Source organism: Corvus brachyrhynchos, unplaced genomic scaffold, assembly GCF_000691975.1.
Source record: "Corvus brachyrhynchos isolate BGI_N302 unplaced genomic scaffold, ASM69197v1 scaffold90, whole genome shotgun sequence".
In the NCBI taxonomy this organism is placed as follows: domain Eukaryota; kingdom Metazoa; phylum Chordata; class Aves; order Passeriformes; family Corvidae; genus Corvus; species Corvus brachyrhynchos.
In genome coordinates this window covers 1,828,359-1,850,778 of record NW_008236932.1, presented here as the reverse complement: position 1 = coordinate 1,850,778, position 22,420 = coordinate 1,828,359, and the positions used below count along the sequence as shown (strand labels likewise).

The following is a 22,420-nucleotide window of genomic DNA, read 5'->3' as shown; positions in this document are numbered from 1 at the left end:
ACTGCCTGCTGTAGATCAGGCTGGAGCCCATCTAAGGAAACTGTAGCTGCACAAATCTGTGGAATCTGCTGAGATGCATCTATGAGTCTTTAGGAACCTCAGGTTCTCTATTACATCTGAGAAGTCATCACAGTCCAGTAAAGCTTCCACAGACTAAAAAAGGACAAAGATAACCCCCATTATTACAAAAGGAAGAAAAGGAAGACATGAGGAACTACAGGCCAGTCAGTCTCACGTCAGTGCCCAAGGTCATGGTGTAGATCCTCCTGGTAACTATATTGAGGGACATGGAAAATAAGGAGGTGACTGATGACAGTCAACATGACTTCAGTGAGGTGCTGGATTATGCCCACTAAAGAGCAACAAAGCTGGTGAAGGGTCTGGAGCACAGATCCTACGAGGAGCAGCTGAGGGAGCTGAGGGTGTTTAGCCTGGAGAAAATGAGGCTCAGGGGAGACCTTATCTCTCTTACAACTGCCTGAAAGGAGGGTGTAGCCAGGTGGGCATTGGCCTCTTCTTCCACGGAACAAGGAATACGACAACAGGAAAAAACCTCACATCATGCCACAGGAAAGTTTAGATTGGATATTGAGAACATTTTCTTCACCAAAAGGGTTCTCAAGTATTGGAACAGGCTGCCCAGCGAAGTGATTGAGTCACAATTTCCGGAGGTATGTCAAAAGACTTGTAGATGTGGTGCTTAGGGACATGGTTTAGTGGTGGATTTGGCAGTGCTGGGTTAACAGTTGGACTCAATGACCTTAAGGGTATTTGCCAGCCTAAGCAATTCTGTGGTTCTGCTTTATTGATAAAGCACCTTATTCCTGCCTGTGAAGTGTGAATGGTTTCTCATTTCCCATACTTACAGTTAAACTGTAAGTATTGTGCAATGTTTTTATGACCAATTCAAAGAGTACCCTAATTAGTGTTTACCATGCAGTGATAAGCAACTGGCTTACACGAATTCAAACTAACTGTTTTCACTAGGAAACCTCTCTACAGCTGGCATAAACAAAGATGAGTGCTTATACCTTTTTCAAGGCGAATCTATTCATTCAATAATAACAACTTTCATATTTATAAACCTCCTGTCATTTCTTTAGCTTGCTGGCATAACCCATAACTAATCTGACAAACCCTTATTAACAGTGTAAGCACTAAAAAAATAATCAAGAAATCAATATCATATCTCAGCTACTTTATTATTTTATGTGCATTTCAAAGAGATCAGAAAACTAGCAAGGAAGCATTGAAAACCCATTTGTTGCAACCTATCAGCTTTACTGTATTTAATAAGCACATCTATTTCCTGGACACCTCACTCTGCCATGCTATACTTATAATGTGAAAGTATTATGACACAAAAAGATATACCTCATCTTTCTCTTAAGAATATCTAACAAAGAGGACAATTCCTAAGACATGATCATGATGATTAGAGACTTTTTTCAAAAAATATTATTCCCATAAACAATATTTCCACAAAGGCCAACTATATTTTGCACAATACACAAAATTTGCAGTTCTTAATTACTACAGACTAAGAAAAATAATAACTTGAGAACAAGATGGTTTATGATAAATCACAGCTGTTTCTGTACCTAAAAAGCACACATACCTTTTCCTAAATGTGTATTTATACTCATGTATCTAGCTGTTCCTGTAAGGCTCTTGTGTTCTCGATATGGTATGTGCTTCTTTGTTTCTGGATCTATGTACTCCTTTGCCAAACCAAAGTCTATAATGTGAATAATTTGCTGGGTTTTGTTTCCAGGTCGTCCTATTAAGAAGTTCTCAGGTTTTACATCTCTGTATATCAAGTTCTTTGAATGCACATATTCCATACGAGAAATCTTCAATAAAAGAAAAAAAAGAAGACAAGAAAGTTTTGTTTAAGTTTCAGGTTGCCACATTAAAACGTGTTAGAAGCTAAATATCTTACACTGGCTTTACATTTAGAAGATCACCCCTCCTAGTATCCTAAGACCGAAGGGATATTGTTCTTAACAAAGTATCTCCCAGTTAAAAGTCAATGAAAATTGTACACTTTCCCAAAGCAGATATACCAGTTCGTGTATTGGAAACCTTCACATTGGACATTAGTCATGAATCTTGTACATAATAGAAGAACAACTGCCACAAGCATATTTTGTGTACATTAAAAGTAAAACCAGAAATTATGCCAGGCAGTAAGCAGCCAAGTTTGATGTACATCAATTATATATTAAAGGTATAAATAAGAGAGGCACTGAAAGTTCATCACTATGCACATACTGTCCATTGTACCTGGACAGTACCTAATTTCTATCAAAATTTCCATATTCAGAAAGGAACAGGAAGTATTAATAATAAAGCTGATCTTTGGATCTGTGAGGTCTTGAGCATTTTAGAAGAAGAACTTGGTCATTTTGGCTGTAAATAAGTTCAATGTGTCTGTATGTCAGTAGTTGGAGGCCTGTTACACAATTTACAGCCATGTTTTAAACAGCTATTTTTAACTTTCACAGGTAAAAATATCACTATTTAGGGAAGTGGAAATCTGGTAAACATGCATAGCCTTAACTGTTCTTCTTTCCACTTCAACCCACCCTTAGGTCAGAACCAAATAAAGAAATCTTCAAAAAAGAGAATAATACTTCAGTGAATAATTTTGTGCTATAACTTCTGGAAGGATTTGGGGAATTTTTCGTTTTTCTGTTTGCTTTCTTGCTTATAGGAATGCCCAGGAAAAAAATATTTATGCTATTTAGGAGTCCCATAATACAACTACTTGTGTGGGCTAAATTATTTTTATTTCTTAAAGGTTTTCTTTTTTGAAAGAGTATGCCAAACTAAAATTCACATTTCAGGTTGTGACAAGAACTCAGAAGACACAAGTAATTACATTCAAGAAATGACTTGAAAAACTGAAATGAAGTGAATGAAAGTAATATAAAAACTGGAACAAAGTAAATGAAAGTAATATAAGAGTATTCCTGTTAAAACTGTATCACAAGTAGTTTAAATACCAACACCAATTTAAAACATAAGAAGCGCAAACCTAAGTGAAATAAGCATTTAAGCCATTGAAGACTGATTTAGTTATTCTAGTGAACACTCAAATTAACATCTATTCTACTTACCAACTGTATGGCTATCATAAGAACGGTTTTAAGAGAAAATGTCCTACCACACAAGTCAAATAAATCTTCCAGACTAGGTCCAAGTAGTTCTAGCACCATAGCATTATATTTGCCACATGGGCCAAAATAATAAACCTGAGGTATTCCATCTGTAAAATGAAAATACAAAGTAATGATAAGGGGTTAAATAAGATTAATGAACACACCAATAAAATTCCTACCCAATTTCAAGTTGATCTTAAGTTAAAAATACATTTTTCACATAAAAGCAAAAATAAACCTGATAAAAACTACAGGTAAAAGATACCACAGGAACACTGAAGATAGTCACAAAATATTTAATGAAATGGTACTATTACATATTTGACTTGTGAAAGGTATGAAGATTTTTATAAAAAAATTAAAATTAGAACCTCTCTATTAAGTCTTGTAACCATAAATTGAGACAGGGTTTTAAAATGCTATGAAGAAAGGCTTAAATAAGCTCTTTTACAAAAAAAAATACACTTAAACTAAACTTTTTAAATTAAGACTATTCCTACCTTTAACATAAAACCACCTTACTATCTAGAGAAATCATTTTAAAAAATCAAAAAAAGAGATTAATGAACCCGAGAGTTTAACGATATATAAGTCTGGGCTTTATAGTTTTATATGAACACCTGCCTTAGGAACACAGGCAATCCAGAAGTTTGAAATAAACAGTTAAAGCCTTATGATCCAATGTTACTTCCACCTTTTTGTACAATATGCATTGTGTGTCTATTTAATTAAAAATAACTTGGTATAATTGCTTCTACTCATTTTGTACTTTTTCACATGCAGAGGACGTCTTCTTCATTCAGCAGAATAAATTTTGTTCACTTAAGGAAGCAAATTATTCCAGATTTTGGGTTTTTTGTTCTTCAGTAGGTATCCTCTGTTTCATTTATTCCAAATATTCAATACTCTGAAAATGTATTCTTCTTTTCATGTGAGCTTTTCCTACAGTGTCCACTGTTACAATACACAGAAGTACCAAACCTATTTTCAGACCTCAATGAAACAATGGATTTCACCATCATTCTCTGTAGGACGAACGTAACCCTAACTCTGTTTTTTCTGAGGTACATAAAGCCCTCAATTTTTGATACCTTACTACAGTGACACTTACACTGAGGGCTCAAATTTGTAATTGTATTCACTACAGCTCTGGTTAAAAAAAGAATTTTAAAAATATTTTTTCAGCAAAACTAACATCAAATGAATGCACTGTTTTTAAGAGGTTTTTCACTAATCTCTTTTCCTACAAGAAAGAAGATCCCCTAAAAATCCAGTTTAACTGTTCATTTTTCACATGACTTGAGCTTAAATTTATTTTTAAATATGTATCATCACACCTATCTCTATACTAAGATACTTAAAATGCATAATCATATGCACTTCAGAAGATTTTGCAGGAGTAGCTTATTGCTACTAATGAAGAAGCATAGAACATACCACATTCTGTATCAGAATATGGTACAAGATAGTGTTCTTCAATTTAAAAATATCATCCTGAGTTATCAGATAGACACTTAAAACACTCAATCTTCTGATTAGATGAGAATTCCAAAACATACCAAAATTGTTTAACATGTTGTAACTTCTGCACTGCATATGGAGCATCCTATCTAAAATTACCCAAGTAGACAAATAATTTGATATTAACAGTTCAAAGTACTAGAACTTAGGGGCTTTGGTTCCTAATCAAAGCCCTCTTAGTGCTTTCACTTAAAAGCAGTAGGCGAATATCAAGCTGTACTTATATTCTTTCTTCACGTCTCTACATCTCCAGAAGTCAAAAAGTAACATGCTACTAATAAAAATGTATATGAGGCTTTTTCTCCCAATATAGAGAGATAAATGTAAGCTCTTTTATATATGTTTAAGAAATATTGGTTAAGTTAAAAATGAAAAAACTCTAAGTTTTAGAAAATTAAGAATGCCCTATTTTGTTGACAAGATATTCCCCTACTTATTACCAATTAAGAGGATGTATTTTATTTCCATTTTCAATTATTCCGGTTCAAACCATGGAAGAATATAAGAAGGAAGTCCTTGGAGCCTGTAAAATGCATCCCAGTCTTCTTGCTGTGAATTTAAAGAAGTCATTGTTCTTAGGTTTCTTGACCAATAATTAATTGGATTACCATTCAATCCTTTCTAGTACCTTGACAGATCTTCTACATCTTCTTTTTTGATGTCACTAAAAGTTAGATGTAACTTCCTACTCTTCCACCAAAGTAGAAATTTACTTGTGGCCAAAAAACAGATTCACTTATTCCCACTAAGTTACTTTAACATTTAAACATCTTTCCTTTCTAGGTTTAAAACTGAATATAGCATCTTCTTTTCCAGATATGAGTCATATTTGTTTATCCCTAGATACCTTACACTTGCTGACAAGTAAAACGCTTTCATTTGAATGCGCTCCATTGACTAAAGCAATCCACAATACTTATGTGACTGCCCTGCCATAAAATTGTAAATCTATTTTAAACCAGCATGATTTGAGTCCTATTTTACTCTTGACAAAAATGAAAAAAGTTTTGACTTGGAAATTAACTATTTCAACATCACTTGGACTCCAGTTTCTTCTTCTAGAAAAGTTAACTTTCATTAGCCACCTAAAATTACTGCTGTACACTTCTGGTCTCCAAAATCAAGTCGAAACACCCCAAAAGTACTTGACTATCCACCGTGGGGGGAGGGGAGGAATGCTAAAGCAGTTACGTGGATTTATGGATTATGTTGTTTAATTGTCACTCAAATGCTTTAGTCCACCATGTTTATGTACATGATGTTTTTAAAGGAAGTTTTTAAAGCTGACAGATCTGATTTCTTCTAAAATGATGAAAGGATAAAAACATTAGAATAAAGAAAATATGACTAGTAGATTAAACTGTATCTGCCAAACCTCTTTAAAGTAAAGAAAATAATGTAGACATTATTTCTGCTTTTGGACCGTTATCCATCTCGGTCACTGTCTTTTTCATCACTAAACCTGATTTAAATTTGAGACTGCATGTTGTTCACTCAGTTGTCTAGAGCAATATACATGACTAGCACAAACACACTTTTGTATCTTAAAGAAAAAATTCCATCTACTTGCTCTGACACAAATAATACATTGCAGCTTCAATTATTGTGTGTGTGTCACCATTCAGGAAAAAAAATTGATAAAGAGGCAACAAAGATTGACTGCCAAAGGAATATGTAACCCATAGTTCAATGGCAATACTACTTGTATTTAACCTCATCTATTACTGACGTGATTTTGAGCTGTATCTTGGCAAAACATCTCTATACAATACAATCTGTAAAGATATTTGTAAAGATATTAAGGTAGTAAATAGATTTCCAGCGGTTTTCAGCTTTCTGTAATATCCATTTCCTTTTAGAGCTTTCTCTAAACCAGTCAAGAAACAGACTGATGTGATCTGCATTATATCCTGTTGCTTAGAGTCTGTTAAATCAGACACATAAATGCCAGCAAAACACACAAGACTGGTCTTGCAGATCAAGGTGTTCTGCATTCACCTTCCCATACCGCACTGCCTTTTATTACCAGTTTTTATTCTCCTATGTGACAATTCATTGGACACAAGCCAAATACCTTAAACTAGTTGGAAGACTTGCAGCTGTCTTTCACGGCACATTCATACTGGTACTCTGTTGTCAAGGAAACAAATCAAAAAACTGCCACAAACACAAGTATTCCCTACTTAGTCTATGGAATCTGGTTTGAATCCTCTCAAAGAAGTGATTATAAAACCCAGGGTAGTGTATACTGACTTGAGCAAAAGCAGCATACACAGAAGGTCATACAATCTCTGGAAACATAGCACCTTAATGCTACTGAAACCATGATCAGCCACGAACTACAAAACTCTGAACATGGAATGAGACACTATATCGCTGCAACACTCAGACTGCATTTCTTACTTAGAAATATAAGAATATGTTTGCAAAAAGAAGAATAGTAATATAATAGTTAGATCTATTTCAAAGGAAAAATCTTCCTTAACTAGGAAGACATAGATAACTAGGAACTAGTTATTTACATTACTAAAACAGAATTAGAGATGCATTTTATTGTAATCTTTATTAAATATCCATTTATGAAACATTCACTTTGTTCAGTGAACTGTATTATCAAGCCTCCTTTCACAATTAGAGCCATCTATTGTGTGCTTCACAACGCCCACAATTAATCTCTGAAATCTGTGTTATGTCACAATAGAAAATCAATATAAATTTTTGCATACAACCAGGCTTCTTATGGGCAGTTGTGAAGGATTGGTGCGTGCTTTTAAGTGGGAACGCATGTGTCAGCACTTTAATGCTTGTAGCATTGCTGATAACCGTGCACGCTACCGATCCACACCACGTTAGCTATATAGACCACTGAAAGAACATGTGGATTCCCGGGGCTAACCAAACAGGCCAAGATTCTTTTTGCATATCTTTAGCAACACCTTCTGGTCCCTTCCGTACCTGCCTTATTGGGGTTCCGTTAGCAGAAACTAGTAGCCTCAAAAAATATACCCTTAGCTATTCAGAGCCAGAAACTGCACTCTCAACCTTTTGTAATGCAAGCCATTCCACCCTCACTGATAATTATCTTGATGCTCACCTCTCCACTTTTAACATCTGCAATGCCCTTAAAATAAAGAAAAACCCTCTAGCTGCCCAAGCACAAGCGATTGCCTTAGGCCTTAATACATCTATGTTTGAGCCACAAGAGCTAGATCTTTTAGGCTCTCAGCCCAGTCCCTATTGTCTTATGTTTAAAGGCAGTCACTTTGACAGCAGTGTCAGCCCCCAAAGGCAAACAAAGACGCCAAACAAAGACAGCACATGGCTGAGCCCTACCACCTCATGGTACTTTAACATCACAGTGTACTGCAATGGCTCAGTATGGCCAGTTGATAATCCTCCACAAGAACCTAGGGCCCTGCCCTCAGGAACTTTCCTCATTTGTGGAGACAGAGCATGGCCAGGAGTGCCTTCTAAACCAGTGGGAGGACCGTGCTATTTTGGGAAACTAACAATGTTTGCCCCTAGCATTCAGCAACTACTAAATATTACACACAAGCGATCACGACGGAGCATTCTTCCGTTGGATCCTAATTGCAGAGACGATGTGCAACTATGGAAAACTCCTGCTGTCTTTTTTGCTTCTCTTCTAGTCCCAGGAGCTGCATCAGCACACGCCCTCACTCAGCTTAGAAGGTTAGCATGCTGGACAGGCAAGCAAACAAATGTCACCTCACACCTGATAGGTGAGCTTGTTGCAGACGTGGATAGCTTGCGCCATGCTTTATTGCAAAATCGTGCAGCCATTGATTTTTTACTGTTAGCACAAGGTCATGGATGCAAAGATGTAGAAGGAATGTGCTGCTTTAACTTATCAGATCCCAGTCAATCCATACACTCTCAGCTCCAATGGCTCACTGAACATACCAAAAAGCTCACAGTTCAAGACAGTCCTTTCGATGGATGGTTCCAGAGAACTTTTGGGGGACTCAGAGTTTGGGCCGTAAGCCTCATAAAGGAAGGTCTCAGATGGGTCGGCATTATACTTTTGCTATTGCTTGGAGCACGCATTATGTTTTCTTGCTTAGCCAAACGTGTAGAACAGTTAACTCAGGGAGTTTTGCTCGCTCAAACTAATAAAAACAGGGGAATTGTGAAGGATTGGTTACGTGAGAAGGGACATACAGATTCTTTGCAGCTTACTGATCTGAGAAGCTGGCTACGTGAGAACGGGCACATAGACCCTTGCAGTTAGCTGAGCAAGGTCTCACAGAACACTGCACCACACATCCTGTGTAACAACTGAAGTTACAGAATATCACATGTATCTTGCTCAATAACTGAACCACCATTGAGTCTTATTGCTGAGCTATGGGTTTATCTGCAGAGTTAGCAAGGATAGGTTTTGGTAGCAAAACAATAGACATCTGTGGTTAGAAGGCCAGAGAAAAAGAAGAGCTGCTGACCACAGAAGGGGAACTAAAGGAGGGGTTAGAGATCAGCTTAGACGACGTGAACCACTTAGAATGCGCCTTTATGAATATGCATGAGTCCATTATTAATAGTATATAAGAATCTCTGGTACAATCAATAAACAGATTCCTGTTGATCACTCATATTGAGCGTCTGGGTTTCCCCTCTATCGCGACAGGCAGTAACAGCTGTTTCTCAGAAACATTATCATGTGACTCTATTATGCAGCTGCCATTCTTACCAGATCTCTCACACTTATTCTAAGGGAAAAAATTGCTTTACATTAAGCCAAGTGCTAGAAAACGATTGGCATAAAACAAGAAAAACTACCAGCAACATTTTTTATAGTTATTGTTGGACTACCCTTAAAAAATAAATTAGATATTATCATCATTGTTTATCCATATAAACATAAATATTAGCATATTCACATTAATAATTAAGCAGCTCAACCTTCCTATTAAAGGAAGCGTATCAGCAGCAAAAACTCAAAACTGAGTCAGTCTTCCCCAAACTCACAACAAAACCAGAGCAGTCATCAGTACACAGATTACCAGTGCCTAGGAACAGACTGCTCCTCAGTCAAGAGATTCGATATTTGATTCAGTTTAAGTGCTCTAACACTACATTCTTAAATCAAGCAGAGAAAATTATTTTCTAAGATGACCTGCATGTTTGTTTTTCTTACTTAATATAGATTACAAACCACTTCAACTAACTGCTTATATGCTTATTCCCCAATATAATAATCCCAGTCAAATTAAAACAGAAGTAATAAAGCAGGACAGCATTACTAGAAAAAAAAAAATAAAGAAACAGCTTTCAGTTTAAGAGCAAATTCTCATCTACCTACCTAGAAGTATAGCTCAAAGCAATATTCACGTGAAGGTACTAAAAAAAGTCACTTTGCATGTATACTGAATGATGGCTAGCAAGATGTATAGAAAGGATATGAAGTGAGACAACTCAGATATATCTGTAAGAACTGATAAAATGTTATGTAGATATGTAAATTAAGACTACCCTAAACTGACTTACTTGCTAACTCTGTAGTTCATAGCTAGACATTTTGTCTTCAATTTCCAGTGTTCCTGAGCATTAGAAACATAACACCCTTCTTTTAGAAATTAAATAATATTCTAAAATCTGAAGTTCCAGTACATTATTGCTGCTTTAACTAAATACCAGGAACATTCAATTAATATATTTGCACATATGTCGCATTTGAGTATTCTCATAAAAATCTTTTCAAACTTGCTACAAACCTTCATAACTTTCATAATATTTATCCTATAATAGCAGCAAGACACCAAGCCCAGAATATCTTGAAAAATACCGAATTAGATTATTTTAAATTGCTTCTAGAAGATCCATGAACAAAAATAAACACCTGACACATTAATCTAGCTGTAGGGCTTTGTTTCTAGCACTACCCTCAGAAGACTTGCTATTGAGATACTTACTCATGATACAATATCAATCTATTAAAGTAAATTACAGTCCACCAACTGAGAGAGAAATTAAGAAATTATTGTACTGAAAATTTTGTCTTGGACACAGATTCTGGATACACCACGATGAAATCATGCTGGGCTGCGTTTCCTCCGAGGCTGAAGTGGAAGGCAAGGTGGCTACAGCGCAGGGGATGAACTAGAAATGGTCTTACTAGAAATCTGAGAGCCCGTTAGCTTCTCCCAGTGGTTCAATGACAGACTAAAAAAAAGTCACCTGTAATTATCTTAAATACAAAAGATAGCTTGTCTTTCACTGGCAAAATCTGCTTCACAGATTCCATATCCTGAATAGAGCTGTACAAGAAAAATTAATAGCTGTCACTGAACACTCAGATCTCACACACACTGGCTAAAGCTGGCCCGAACTGAAATTAGATGAAGAATCACATTTTCTCACCTTCTTAAGTATTTTTGTCTTTATCTAGAGGAAAAAACACGAATACTGAACTACTGAACCACATTCTTAGCCTTGGGCCCAACACATTTCCAACACAAAAAAGAAAACTATAAACAGCAATGTCTAACCTACTATTCCACATGAAACTGTGTATAAGGTACCTCATAACAAAAAGTGTTCTTGCCTTAAGGTACTCTGCCCCCCTCAAAATCAGAAACTCAGAGTATTTCAAACTCACTTTGCTACATTCCCAAACCAAAATGCAACTATCAATCTGGCAAATCCTGACATGCTTTAAATGCTAAAATAAATATTCTACTGAGCTTGACTAGAAAACAGTGAGCAGACTCCACTGCTCTACAACAGCAGCTGCCTACCACACACAAATGCTTCACACCTCCCTGGCTGCAGCTTCTCAGGATTACCTACAGCCCAGTTTTACACTAACAACATTAACTAGCCAACATGTACACAAGTCATCTGGTAATATTTCTGTATCTTCCAAAACCACATTATGCCCACACTGAAATCTTCTTGAATCACTAATCCAACAGTTACATTTTATAGCTGCACAAGTACTATGATTCCGTTGTGTCAAAGGCAGGCTCACATGATCTCAGAACTGAAAAGAGCATTTTTAGGTAGCAATACAGAGTACATCACATGAATGTTGGTACCAAATCACGACAATTCATGTACAAAATGCAATACTTAGCACTCATTTCACACTGGCCATTACCTTCTTAAATACAACACCTTTTTCCACTGTACACAAATAGATCCTATACACTGACAGGCCAATAATCACCCTGTAAGGAAACTGTTTGGCTTCCAGTTTTTCAAGTGGAAGTGTTCACTAGATTTCAACTCAAAGAACAGATGTACAAAAGTTAAGAAAAATAAAATCTGATTTACAGTATTGAGCATCTGCCTTGTCTGTAACATTAATACAGCAGTTTCACCACTGGGATAATCCAGAGCTGAACAGATCTGGGACCTGTTTTGAGATCTGTGATCTCAAAAATGACATTAAATGAAAAAAATAAAATCTAATTATAAATACCCTTCGCTGCTATAAACAAGAACTACAGTAAGTGTGTTCTAACAGCAGCATTACAAACAGGAGCTCTGCTAAGTCATTTTAAGCAGCAGAAGCTGCTTGCCATTCTTTTGCTTCACTTGTCAGGTAATTAAGAACAAAAGAGATCCCATTCACTTGCAAAGCCTCCCAGTCATTATGATAATGACCCATTTATTAAGAGAGGTTAGAAAAATCAAGACAATTAAAGCTGAGTAGTTTTTACACTCTTCAACACATAACAACACATAACTTCTTTTATTTACTGACTCCTTTCTGCCAAGGGAAACTGAACCATACTGTAAATACCTATCTGTCAGTTAAATTACAGCATAGTGCATGAAATACACCTACAGCCCATCTTCTATTCATGCAAAGAAAGGCTGATAGCATAAAAGATGAATTCAAAAATCAACAGAAAATACAAAACTGTTTTCTATTAATTCCAAAAGCCTCAGTGCAATTTCAGGTAAGAATTCAGCCATAGTTCTATTTGGAGTACTGCATCTGTAATAGTATATTAAGTTTTTCTTATAACTTATAATTGCATATTAAGAAAATACACAATGAACAAAATTTATTAGAAGCAAAGATATTCTAAATTCCATCCATATGTTGCTCATTCAGTTGACTAGAAATTTCTGCATATTGACTAATGATCTCAAACTTCCCAAGGAAAACACCCTCGTAGTTACTGAATGACAAAATTATCGCAGAAAAGAAAACGCAATTTTCATAAAAATCTCTATTCATATATAAAACCTAAATGAAAGCTAAATAATGATGAAACTAAAATAAGCCACATCTTTAAACTAATTTTAAAAGCTACTTTTAATAAGTTTGAGGTCCATTCCCCTAAAACATTAATATTTCAGAAAACCCAAAAGCACAGAAACTATTTCCTCTTTAAGAAAGATTCTTCACATTTTTTTCCTGACAAACATCTACATGTTACTGCACATTCACAGGCATTTCAAAGAGCATATTTAAGAGCAAAGTTACAGTTACGCCTTCCTTATGAGCAGATCCTCTCCAAAGGAATATAGTTTTGAAATGTTAATTCTTACTCATGCAAGTCAAAACCACTTTTTATTAAATACAAGGAATTAATACTCTTAGTTCCAAAGTGCTGTGCATCAAAACTGCGCATCTATCATATTTCATGCCTCAGTGAGGAGAACTATAAAAGATCTGATTTTTTTCCTCCCTCAAGAAGGGATTCAAGACACAAAATAGCACAGATTTATAATACATATATATATATATACATGTGTGTATATATATATATATATATGTATATATATGTATAAACCCAAGCTACAAGGTCAGGTCATTAGAAAAGAAAAAAAAGGGATTCTATAAAAATAAATAAATAGACTTAGTAGACAAATACTGGCTGGGGAAAAGGAAATACCAAGAAAACATAAAATTTCAAAATGCTGCTCCTTTCATCTAGGATGCCCAGAAGATCAGAGGAAGCAGAAAGATGCTCTATTAAAAACAGTTTGAAGGTAAAATAATCTCTAATCCCAAAAACATCTTTACTTGCTTTCAGGAAGATATTACCAGAAAATAACCTAATTTTCTTCTAGAAGTATTCGTTCACATGTTAACGCCTCTCCTTCCTCCTCCTGCCACCTCCAAGTCAAATGGGATTTCATGGAGGCTACAGGAATTTTATCCCTTAAGCTTCAGGTTATTTCACACTAAGCATAAGGCAATTTTTAGCATAAACTGTGGACTTCGGAGTTCTTAATTGTGAAAATTATAGGGTTTTTATAGAAAATAATGGCTCTGCTTACAAAACTGGGAATGAGTACTGGGAGTACAATTCTCTTTTCACCAATTATTTCTGAAACCATAGTGAAGTAGTCACCTGCTATTAATACACAAGTATGCATGTAAACATGAGGAGACCAAGGGGAAGCACAATTTAGTACAACCAAATGCAAAACACACAATCAACACAGTTGTAAAGCTATCAGCCAAATTACAAGTTTGTGTGAATAAACAAAACTAGCTAAGTAAAAGACTACTTCATCATAAGAAAGCCTGCAAATGTGTATTTTTAGAAGCTTAAAAGACAGAAAGCTTCACACAATTTTAACTGCTAGCATTGTGTGTAATTGTGTATCAGAGAAACCTTCTATCTGTTCACAATCACTATATTTCAAATTTCTTCAAGCAATGGCAGCTATTTTTATACCTGATATGACAGACTCCCCTGCAACTTGCACACTGAAGACCACTTCCTTCAATCTACTCTCTCTCTGACCAAAGTACAACCACTGCCCATAACGCAATACTGTCTGTATGGACAGACTTGGCATGAGATTTTTTAATATCTCCTGTTTTACATAGGAGTTTTACATACTTGTTTCCTGAATATATCGCTTGGAGGATCAACTTTCCAACACTATGTTTTCAACTGTTCATGAGATAAAATTACTTAAATCTATGCTTGACAGTAAATACACGTCACAAAAAATCAGTAAGCTCAAACCAACTGCCACAGACTACATGAGAACAGAAACTACGTAATACTGCAACTTTTTTTCTGAAAATCATAGGCTGCGTAACTTCCTCGGCTTGATGGCCCAACTCCAGCAAAGATGGAAAAAGAGACTGCCGCCAAAAGAGAAGGAATCAGCTTTTTTTTAACTTCTATGTAGATAGGAACAAGAAAATTACTTTCTTCATAATAAGCCTTTGCCATAAGATCCATTAAAGTATCTCAAGTGGGGTGCCTGAGAAAGGCTCAAAAAGGAGCTTTGAAGGTTCTGTGCTGGAAGAGGCTTTCACTTTTGAATTAAAGAAGGTTATTGCAAAAACAAAGGAGGTCTATAACCAAGTTCTTCATAAATATTGATGATGCTTAGTAAGCCACCAGCTCTATCTTCATGTTTTCACCCTAAAGGTCACCTCGTCTTCATGCAGAGAATCAGACAGGTTTCAGTACTTCAATAATGCATCAGAGAAAGAGAGAGAAGTTGTTGCAACCAGCAAATAGGGTTAAAAAGACCAAATGATATCTGAAGTAAAGCAGAATAACTTTGACTTCACTATGTTCTTACACTAAACACAGTTCCCAGTCTTATTCAGTAAATAAAAAGGTAAACATAGTTACATTCACAAAGACATTTTTCCAAGAAATACTCCTAATAAAGGGTTGCTACCTCTGAGGAGCACTGCCTGATTTCTACAGTCTGAACTAGAAATTACCGCTTTATTCTTACCTCTACTACACAGCTCTTTCACAATTTTAGATAGTTACACCTTTATATGCAGAGATAGACTGTACCTAACCTGTGGGTAGTCATGCCCCATTAGTTAAGCCCTTAAGATCTCAGCTTTGTACTCATCAGCTATTTCACAATGCTAGTGTAAGGTATGCTGGTAATTTAAAACTTATTACAAAAAACCACCCATACATCATAGTCTGATGACTTTCTCCAAATAGCAAGCATATAAGACTCAAGATTTTGACTACCTATCTACAACTTTATTTTCCATCTAGGAAGAGAAACTGACAATGCTGTGTTTTACAAAGAATAATCTCTAAAAATTCCTGGTTGCAAAGCATTCTTAGTACAGCAGCAAAAAAATTTCTGTATTAATTGAGCATATTAGAAACTATGTTTCACCAGATGTAGTCTTTAAAGAGGAGCATGAAATTTTGAAAGCTACCTGAGAAACACTATCCCGTCAGTGCAGCAATGAGCATATGATCCTGAATTTTAAGTAAAAAGGTGAAACGAGTAATTTAAAAGTATTAAACACACACATTCAAAGTAACAAAATCAAAGTGGTATGGGCATGTTCATTGTGTATTCCCTTTCAGAGACAATTTTTCATACTAAGTTGGATTTTATTCTGGTTTAAGCACAACTAAAATCACTGTTACAAATTCCAGGCTGCCTTTGCTAATAAACCCCCAAACACACGTAGAAAACCACTGTTAGTGGTCCACTCATAACAAGCTTCTACATTAGTAAAAAAAAAGGTAAAAATAGTTAATTACATTACCTACTCTAGGAATAGTTTCAAGGAAGAGACGTCAAAAGATTTCTTTTTCCTAGGTTATAGCTGATTCAGAGAATATCTGTACTCACTTTACTAGTGTAAGAAACTTCACATCTTCCTGACTGATTAAATGCAGTTTTGTGAAAGGCACAAAAAATATGTGAAAAATTTAAGGTATCGCTCACCTATAAAATCAAAAGGTGACAATTGGATCATTTAGGTGACCATCATAAGAGTACTTCTGGGTATAAAAGCAACAAGGGGAGTGAAATGAGAAATTCAAATATTAAACTGCATTTAAACTTTTTCTACAGGTATTTAAGAGGTTTAAAACTAGCAAGCAGCAATATATACTGTATCATTAAAATGAAGTAAAGTAAAACTGAATCTGAAGCTATTTAAATACCACATCAATTTTAATTAAAATATGTGATTAGTAGATTAGCAGTGTGGAGATCTGCAGAATTTTGTCAAAGACTTGTACTGGGAATAGTCTAAGATTACTTAGTTTAAGGTGCACCTGTATGTAGACAAATGCTGTGATAGGTAAGATCTATTAAATAGTCAGGACTTCATAGATACACTTTAAAGAGTAGAGAAAAAAATGTTAGAATACGGAATGTATACATTAATCCTCTAACTCATGGGGTTTTTTTCTGCTTTAAGTAGCTAGGAACACTTTATTAAATAGATTTATACCTCTAAACCAGAAAACTTCAGCCAAAAATTGACCCTATATTACATCACAGTAAAATGCATTACACTGCTTTTTTACCTCCAGATCCTAGCTGCTTGTAGAATCTGTATTCCAAATGTAGCTGTGGTGCTCTCGACTTCATTGGCTCCTGATTTAAAAACAAAAACAACATTTAAAACAAAGCCTAAAAACTAATATGCTAACCTACTACCAGCCAAACTAGCCCTACTGCTTCCAAGCAACACAGAAAGTTTGAATGTTTCTTCCAAAGTGACTGGCAATTACGAAACAGAGAAAACTAAACCTCCCTCAGGTGAGACTAGTGCATATAAGGACATTTTCATCTTGTATTGCTCCACTGGACCAGGGTTCAACATGCGAACCAAATAACAGACACACAATGGAACAGCTAAAAAATAGTATGTTTCTGTAAAGCACATGGATGATATGTCCTACATTTCTCAGAAAGTGGCATTAATATACAGCTTAACAGATTGAAAAGAACCTCCAAACACCTAATACATGATGGGCATATCTTTGTAAGAATAAAGTCTTATCCTAGGATCGTAACAAAAAATACCAAATCCTTCCACCAAATAGTAACAGCTTAGCAGAAATTAAGTACCACCATTCCAAATTATAAATCCAAAACAAGCAAAAAAAAAGCCCCAGAGTAAGTTTGTAGTTTACGCACATTAATTAAATCGTATTTCTGTGTTCAACACACCAGTGTGTCAGGGTCTCATAAAACAAAATGAAGTGACATGAGATTAAGCAGAGGAACACACATGCAGCCCAAATGGAAACCTGAACTTCTTGAGTACCTCCCTTTGCAAAGAAAAGGTACTTTACCACACGATTCTTTAAATGACGGCATCTTTTAGAATATATGCCTTGTTTCTTCTGGTATGTAACATGATTTTAAGATTAAGCTCCACCAGAGGAGGTTTAGGTTGGACATCAGGAAGAACTTCTTCACAGAAAAGGGTGCTTAGACATTGGAATTGACTGCCCAGGGAGGTGGTAGAGTCACCATCCCTGGAGGTGTTTGAGAAAAGACTGGCCATGGCACTGAGCGGGATGTTGACATGGTGGCGTTCAGTCAGAGGTTGTACTCAATGCTGAGGTCTATTCCAGCCTAATTGATTCTGTGATCTTCCAATGCATCAGTGATAAATTGGAAACTAATTTGGTTACTACTAGAACTGCAGCACGTAGTAAGTAACTGCTAACAGAGTTATCAGCAATAACTGATACTGCTGAATATCAATTTTTGGGAAAAGGTTGGGCGAAGTGCTCATCTTTTTCCTTACTCCATCATCTTCAGAAGCTACGAGTTTATAAACCTGTGTTGTTTCTCAGTGCCACGTCCAGTGCATAAAAACTATGAGCCAATGTGCAAGCATGAGAAATTTAGTCTTCTTCCTCAGCCCATCTCCCTCCATGACTTAGGTGTTTCCAACTGCTGCCAAAGTCCCTGTTAGTGTACACTCATGCATTTGATCTTGCCAGGATGCCAAAGGCAGATGCCTAAAAGTAAAGAAGGACCAATGTAACAGTTTCTGCAAAAAACAAATAGAATTTACTGTATGTTTTTTACACTTCAGAGCAACCAGCATAACATTGGTATTCTTTGCAAAGAAGAGAGCAAGAATTTTATAAAACAAGGAAGTGTTTATTATTCAAAAATTAATTACTAAGCAAGACTAACTGGCCCACCAAAGGCCTAGTTACATTTTACAAGAAAGACACATTAAGTTTATGGTCAAGTATTGAAGAGAGATACTCCGTAAAAAACCATCTTAAGTCAAAAGCAAATCAGTGCAACTATCAACCTTTCCTACTCAGCTTTCAGAGGTATGAGGAAACCCACTATGAAGCATTTATTGAAACAGTTTAACCTTTTAGAAAACTACATAAATTTAGCAACTAGTTTACTCGTAGCATACAAGTCTGTTAGTTGCAGAATACACCACACTCTACATAATGCCTAATTAAAACTTATGATTCTGCCAGCTAAGAAGAAAATATTTCAGTCCACAAAACTCTGCATGTCTGCTGATTATAATAACACTGGCTTACAGGAAGTTTAATTTTTTTCAATTATACAGTTTTGTCTCAACTGACTGTACATTAACAACCCCTCAGGGTTGTAACATGGTCCCATAAAAAGGATGAAAAACATCTTGTATATATTAAATTTACAGGAATGGATTAAATAAAAAAAAATTTCTAGGGAAAAGAAATCGTATCCAATTTTTAACACATACATCCTCCTTTTCATGAACGCTGCTTATGCTGGCCATCAGCAGAAGGCAGTTCTGATAAATCTCCAGAAGGCAATGTTCTCAAACAGTCACACACATCTACTGAACTACTACACACAGCCAAAGATTGAAGCTAAACCTTGTTCAGCAGAGAGACAATTAAATACTTTTATTCCCTCCAGTAAAAGTGAAAAAAATATGGCAATATGTACTTGTAGCTCCTTTACTGACTGACTTCTTTTTGTAAGAAGGCTTAGATATCCTTCCTGTAATTCCAAACATGCAAAGGGAACACACCATCTTGTTCAACAAAACTTGTAAGAGGGCAAGCACAATAACCTCTCCACATACAATTATTTCTGCACATCCCACTCTGCACTATGTAGTATCTACACATAAATGAGAAAAGAGAGGAAAAGATAAATCAAGACAAAAGAATGCTAAATGTAATCTTTCACCATAAGAGTGAAAAATGCACTAGGGCATCTACAAGTCTAAAAAGAATATTCAGTAATAAAAAAAATAAAAGGCAAATCATAGTTCTTTAGTCTCATTAGTGTTTCAGTACATTTCAGCATCTAAAAATAAGGCCGAGAACACATAACTGTTCAAACATCATGTTAACCCCAGAGTCCCTTGAATCCAACTTCTCTAACCAAAAGAAACTAGTGTATTTTCTTTACTTAAATAAGCCCACGCCTTCACTGAAGCATCCTGAAAGAATTGTTCCAGGATCTGCAAAGTTCTGCAAATGACCGTCCCTACCCTGCTTTTACATTCACATCTAATTATTTCAAAGCTTCAGTATTCAAACATCGACAAATTCTTTTCCCTGCAAAAGACCATTTCTCTCTAAATGAGGAATATGCGGTCTTGATGCCATCAAAGAATTACGTGCAGTTTACTGAAGTTTACGGAGCCCCAGTTACCTGAGCGACAGAAACAACTGCTCCTTAGTTTATCAGAGAGGTTCTTACCCTCCTTTTTTAATTCTGTAGCATGCTTATACATTCAAACAAAGTGAAAAAGACACCTGAAATGTGAAATCTGTTTCAAGTTCATTATGAATTCTTTTCACAATTATTTTTGTCCCAAATACACGGAATAAAATACTGTACAATTTTCAAGTCACTTCTCTTTTAAGGGGCTTTGAAAAAGCAGTTTGCTTGAACTGTAAGGTTGAAATTTCTAGTCTGATAACCCAAAGCACAATATAAACATTCAGCTATTACCTACTTTTCATGGTTTTAGTAATTCAGTGAGAATTCGGCTCAATTTACGTTCTGTCTCTGCTTCGCACATTTATAAGCAATGGCAAACAAGCTATTTTCAGGAAAAAAAATTTGTCAAGAGGTAGGCTCTTGTTACAGGAAAAGACCAGTCCATTAAACAGACTTGCACTAGATTTGGATTTACTACATTTCCTAGAGGGATTCTGAAAAGGTGTCATTCTAGACCACAGTCACCCCTTAAAAACAAAAACTGAGAGAAAAAACATTACAACCTTGAAATGAAGTACAACTTTCTTTCCAACACACACCCCTCACTTACAATTTTAGACATTCAAATCTTTAGTGGACTAATGAATCAGTGAATTAAAGATTACAGTTTAAAAGGCAGTGATGACTATTTTGTAACTTCTTATCTTTCACCCAAAGAAAGAAACATTGACATATTTCCAGAAGAAGTTCTGTGGAGGACTAAGCATAAGCATGTTTTGTCTCAAATATTCTGACTGTTAGGACAGGAAAAGTTGAACGAAACAGAGGGTACCATGGTGATGGAGTAGTGCTGTTCTGAGCCAGCTTCCTGCTCCTTAGTCCCCTCGCAACTGACTTCCCAGGAGAGCTCAAAGAGCTGCCTGTGCATATGCAAACACAACAGCATGAGAAGTCTTGTTTACGTAAGAGGCTGCACCAGGTTAACTATAAAAGGAAGCACACTAGGCCCCCTCACTCTCTTTTTCCATATCTTTCTCTTTGTTTTGCAGTCCCTGCTCCGGACCATCCATGCACCAGGACCAACTGCAGGAATCTACAGATCAGTGAACTTCTGTTTTCTTTCTCTTTTCCACCTAAATTTCTCTCATCCCTTGCTTTGCCTGAGCAAAGCACAGCTGTTGTATTTTTCCCTGTACTGTACAAAATGAAGGGCTTGTTAGCCACTACTTTTGAGAAGTGTATTGTAAGAATCCAAGGGCTTGTTAGCCAATACCTTTTGAGTCTAATAGTGGGGGGTTGCCAAAGTTATGACAACTGTACAATAAAGCACAAGAGCTCCCCACCGTGTGGTCTGGTGTCTTCATTTAGCGCAGTAAGAATATACAACAAACATCACACTCCTACCAATGGCTTGTAACAATAAATTGGTGTCACAGACAGGACTCCTATGAGGCTGAGAGGGACTGAACAGCTCTTGAGCTATTTACGGCTGGGATGGGCTTGAATATCTCCATCTCTGACTGGGGGACAGGATGGATCCGGAACAGGGAGAAGCAGGACGTGACAGCCCAGTAAATGTCAAGCACGGACCCCTTTCCCATTATGGACAATACTTGCCCTATACTCATCTACATATGTGGAGTACTGTGTGCCATACCAATGGAAACACGAAAGGATAAAAAGATTCAAGACTCCTTACTAAAATGTCTAGATAGAGAGCAAAAAGAGAGAGACATTTCTATAAAACCAGGTTGACTCTTTACAAAAATGTTCATACACAGAGCATGAGACAAGACTCTTTTTTACCAAAATGTGTAGAAAGCAAAAAGAGAGAGACAATTTATTACAAAATTTGGTTGACTCTTTGCAAAAACATTTTAAAGTCTTGGTTGAGTCCTTATAAAAACACCCACAAGATTTGGCTGACCACTTATGAAATTGTTTAGATAGAGAGAAAAATGAGAGTAAAATTGGAATCTTTTTTGAATACAGAAAGACCTGTCCTGGGTTGCAGTGTATTCTACTACCATCCTGATGAGCTGTTGAAACCAGGTGGGGCAGTGTTTCCTTGCCTCCTCCCTCTGGACTATCTTCTGTTAATGAGCCCATCAATGCCTGGCCGCATGACTCATCATCCCATTGGGAGATGCTCCACCCAGAAGGAGGAACCAAGCATTCCATCCTGGATATAATCTGAGATTCTGAGCACCACAGCCACCCTTCCCACTGGATTTCCAGAGGACAGGAGCTGCACAGCCACCACTGGACCTTCTGAGGAAGAGCAGACCCTTTTTTCTACAGGATCACCACTTCAGAGGACTGCAGCCACCATTCTACCAGACTGCTAC

At 36.3% G+C, this 22,420-nt stretch overlaps 1 protein-coding gene across 7 annotated transcripts in view; it reads right to left on the bottom strand.

Annotated features, from left to right (window-relative positions):
• CSNK1G3 (casein kinase 1 gamma 3) overlaps positions 1-22,420 on the bottom strand; it is an 82,953-nt gene that overhangs the window by 27,705 nt on the left and 32,828 nt on the right. For 6 of the 7 annotated variants that reach the window (XM_017728307.1, XM_017728306.1, XM_008629148.2 and 3 more), the window contains 3 exons: positions 16,943-17,012; positions 3,123-3,271; positions 1,619-1,853 (listed from right to left, as the gene is read on the bottom strand). In XM_017728307.1, the coding sequence (XP_017583796.1) occupies positions 1,619-1,853; positions 3,123-3,271; positions 16,943-17,012 (454 nt within the window). Of the gene's footprint in view, positions 1-1,618; positions 1,854-3,122; positions 3,272-16,352; positions 16,411-16,942; positions 17,013-22,420 lie in introns of those variants that run through there. The other variant, XM_017728311.1, reaches the window with a different exon arrangement.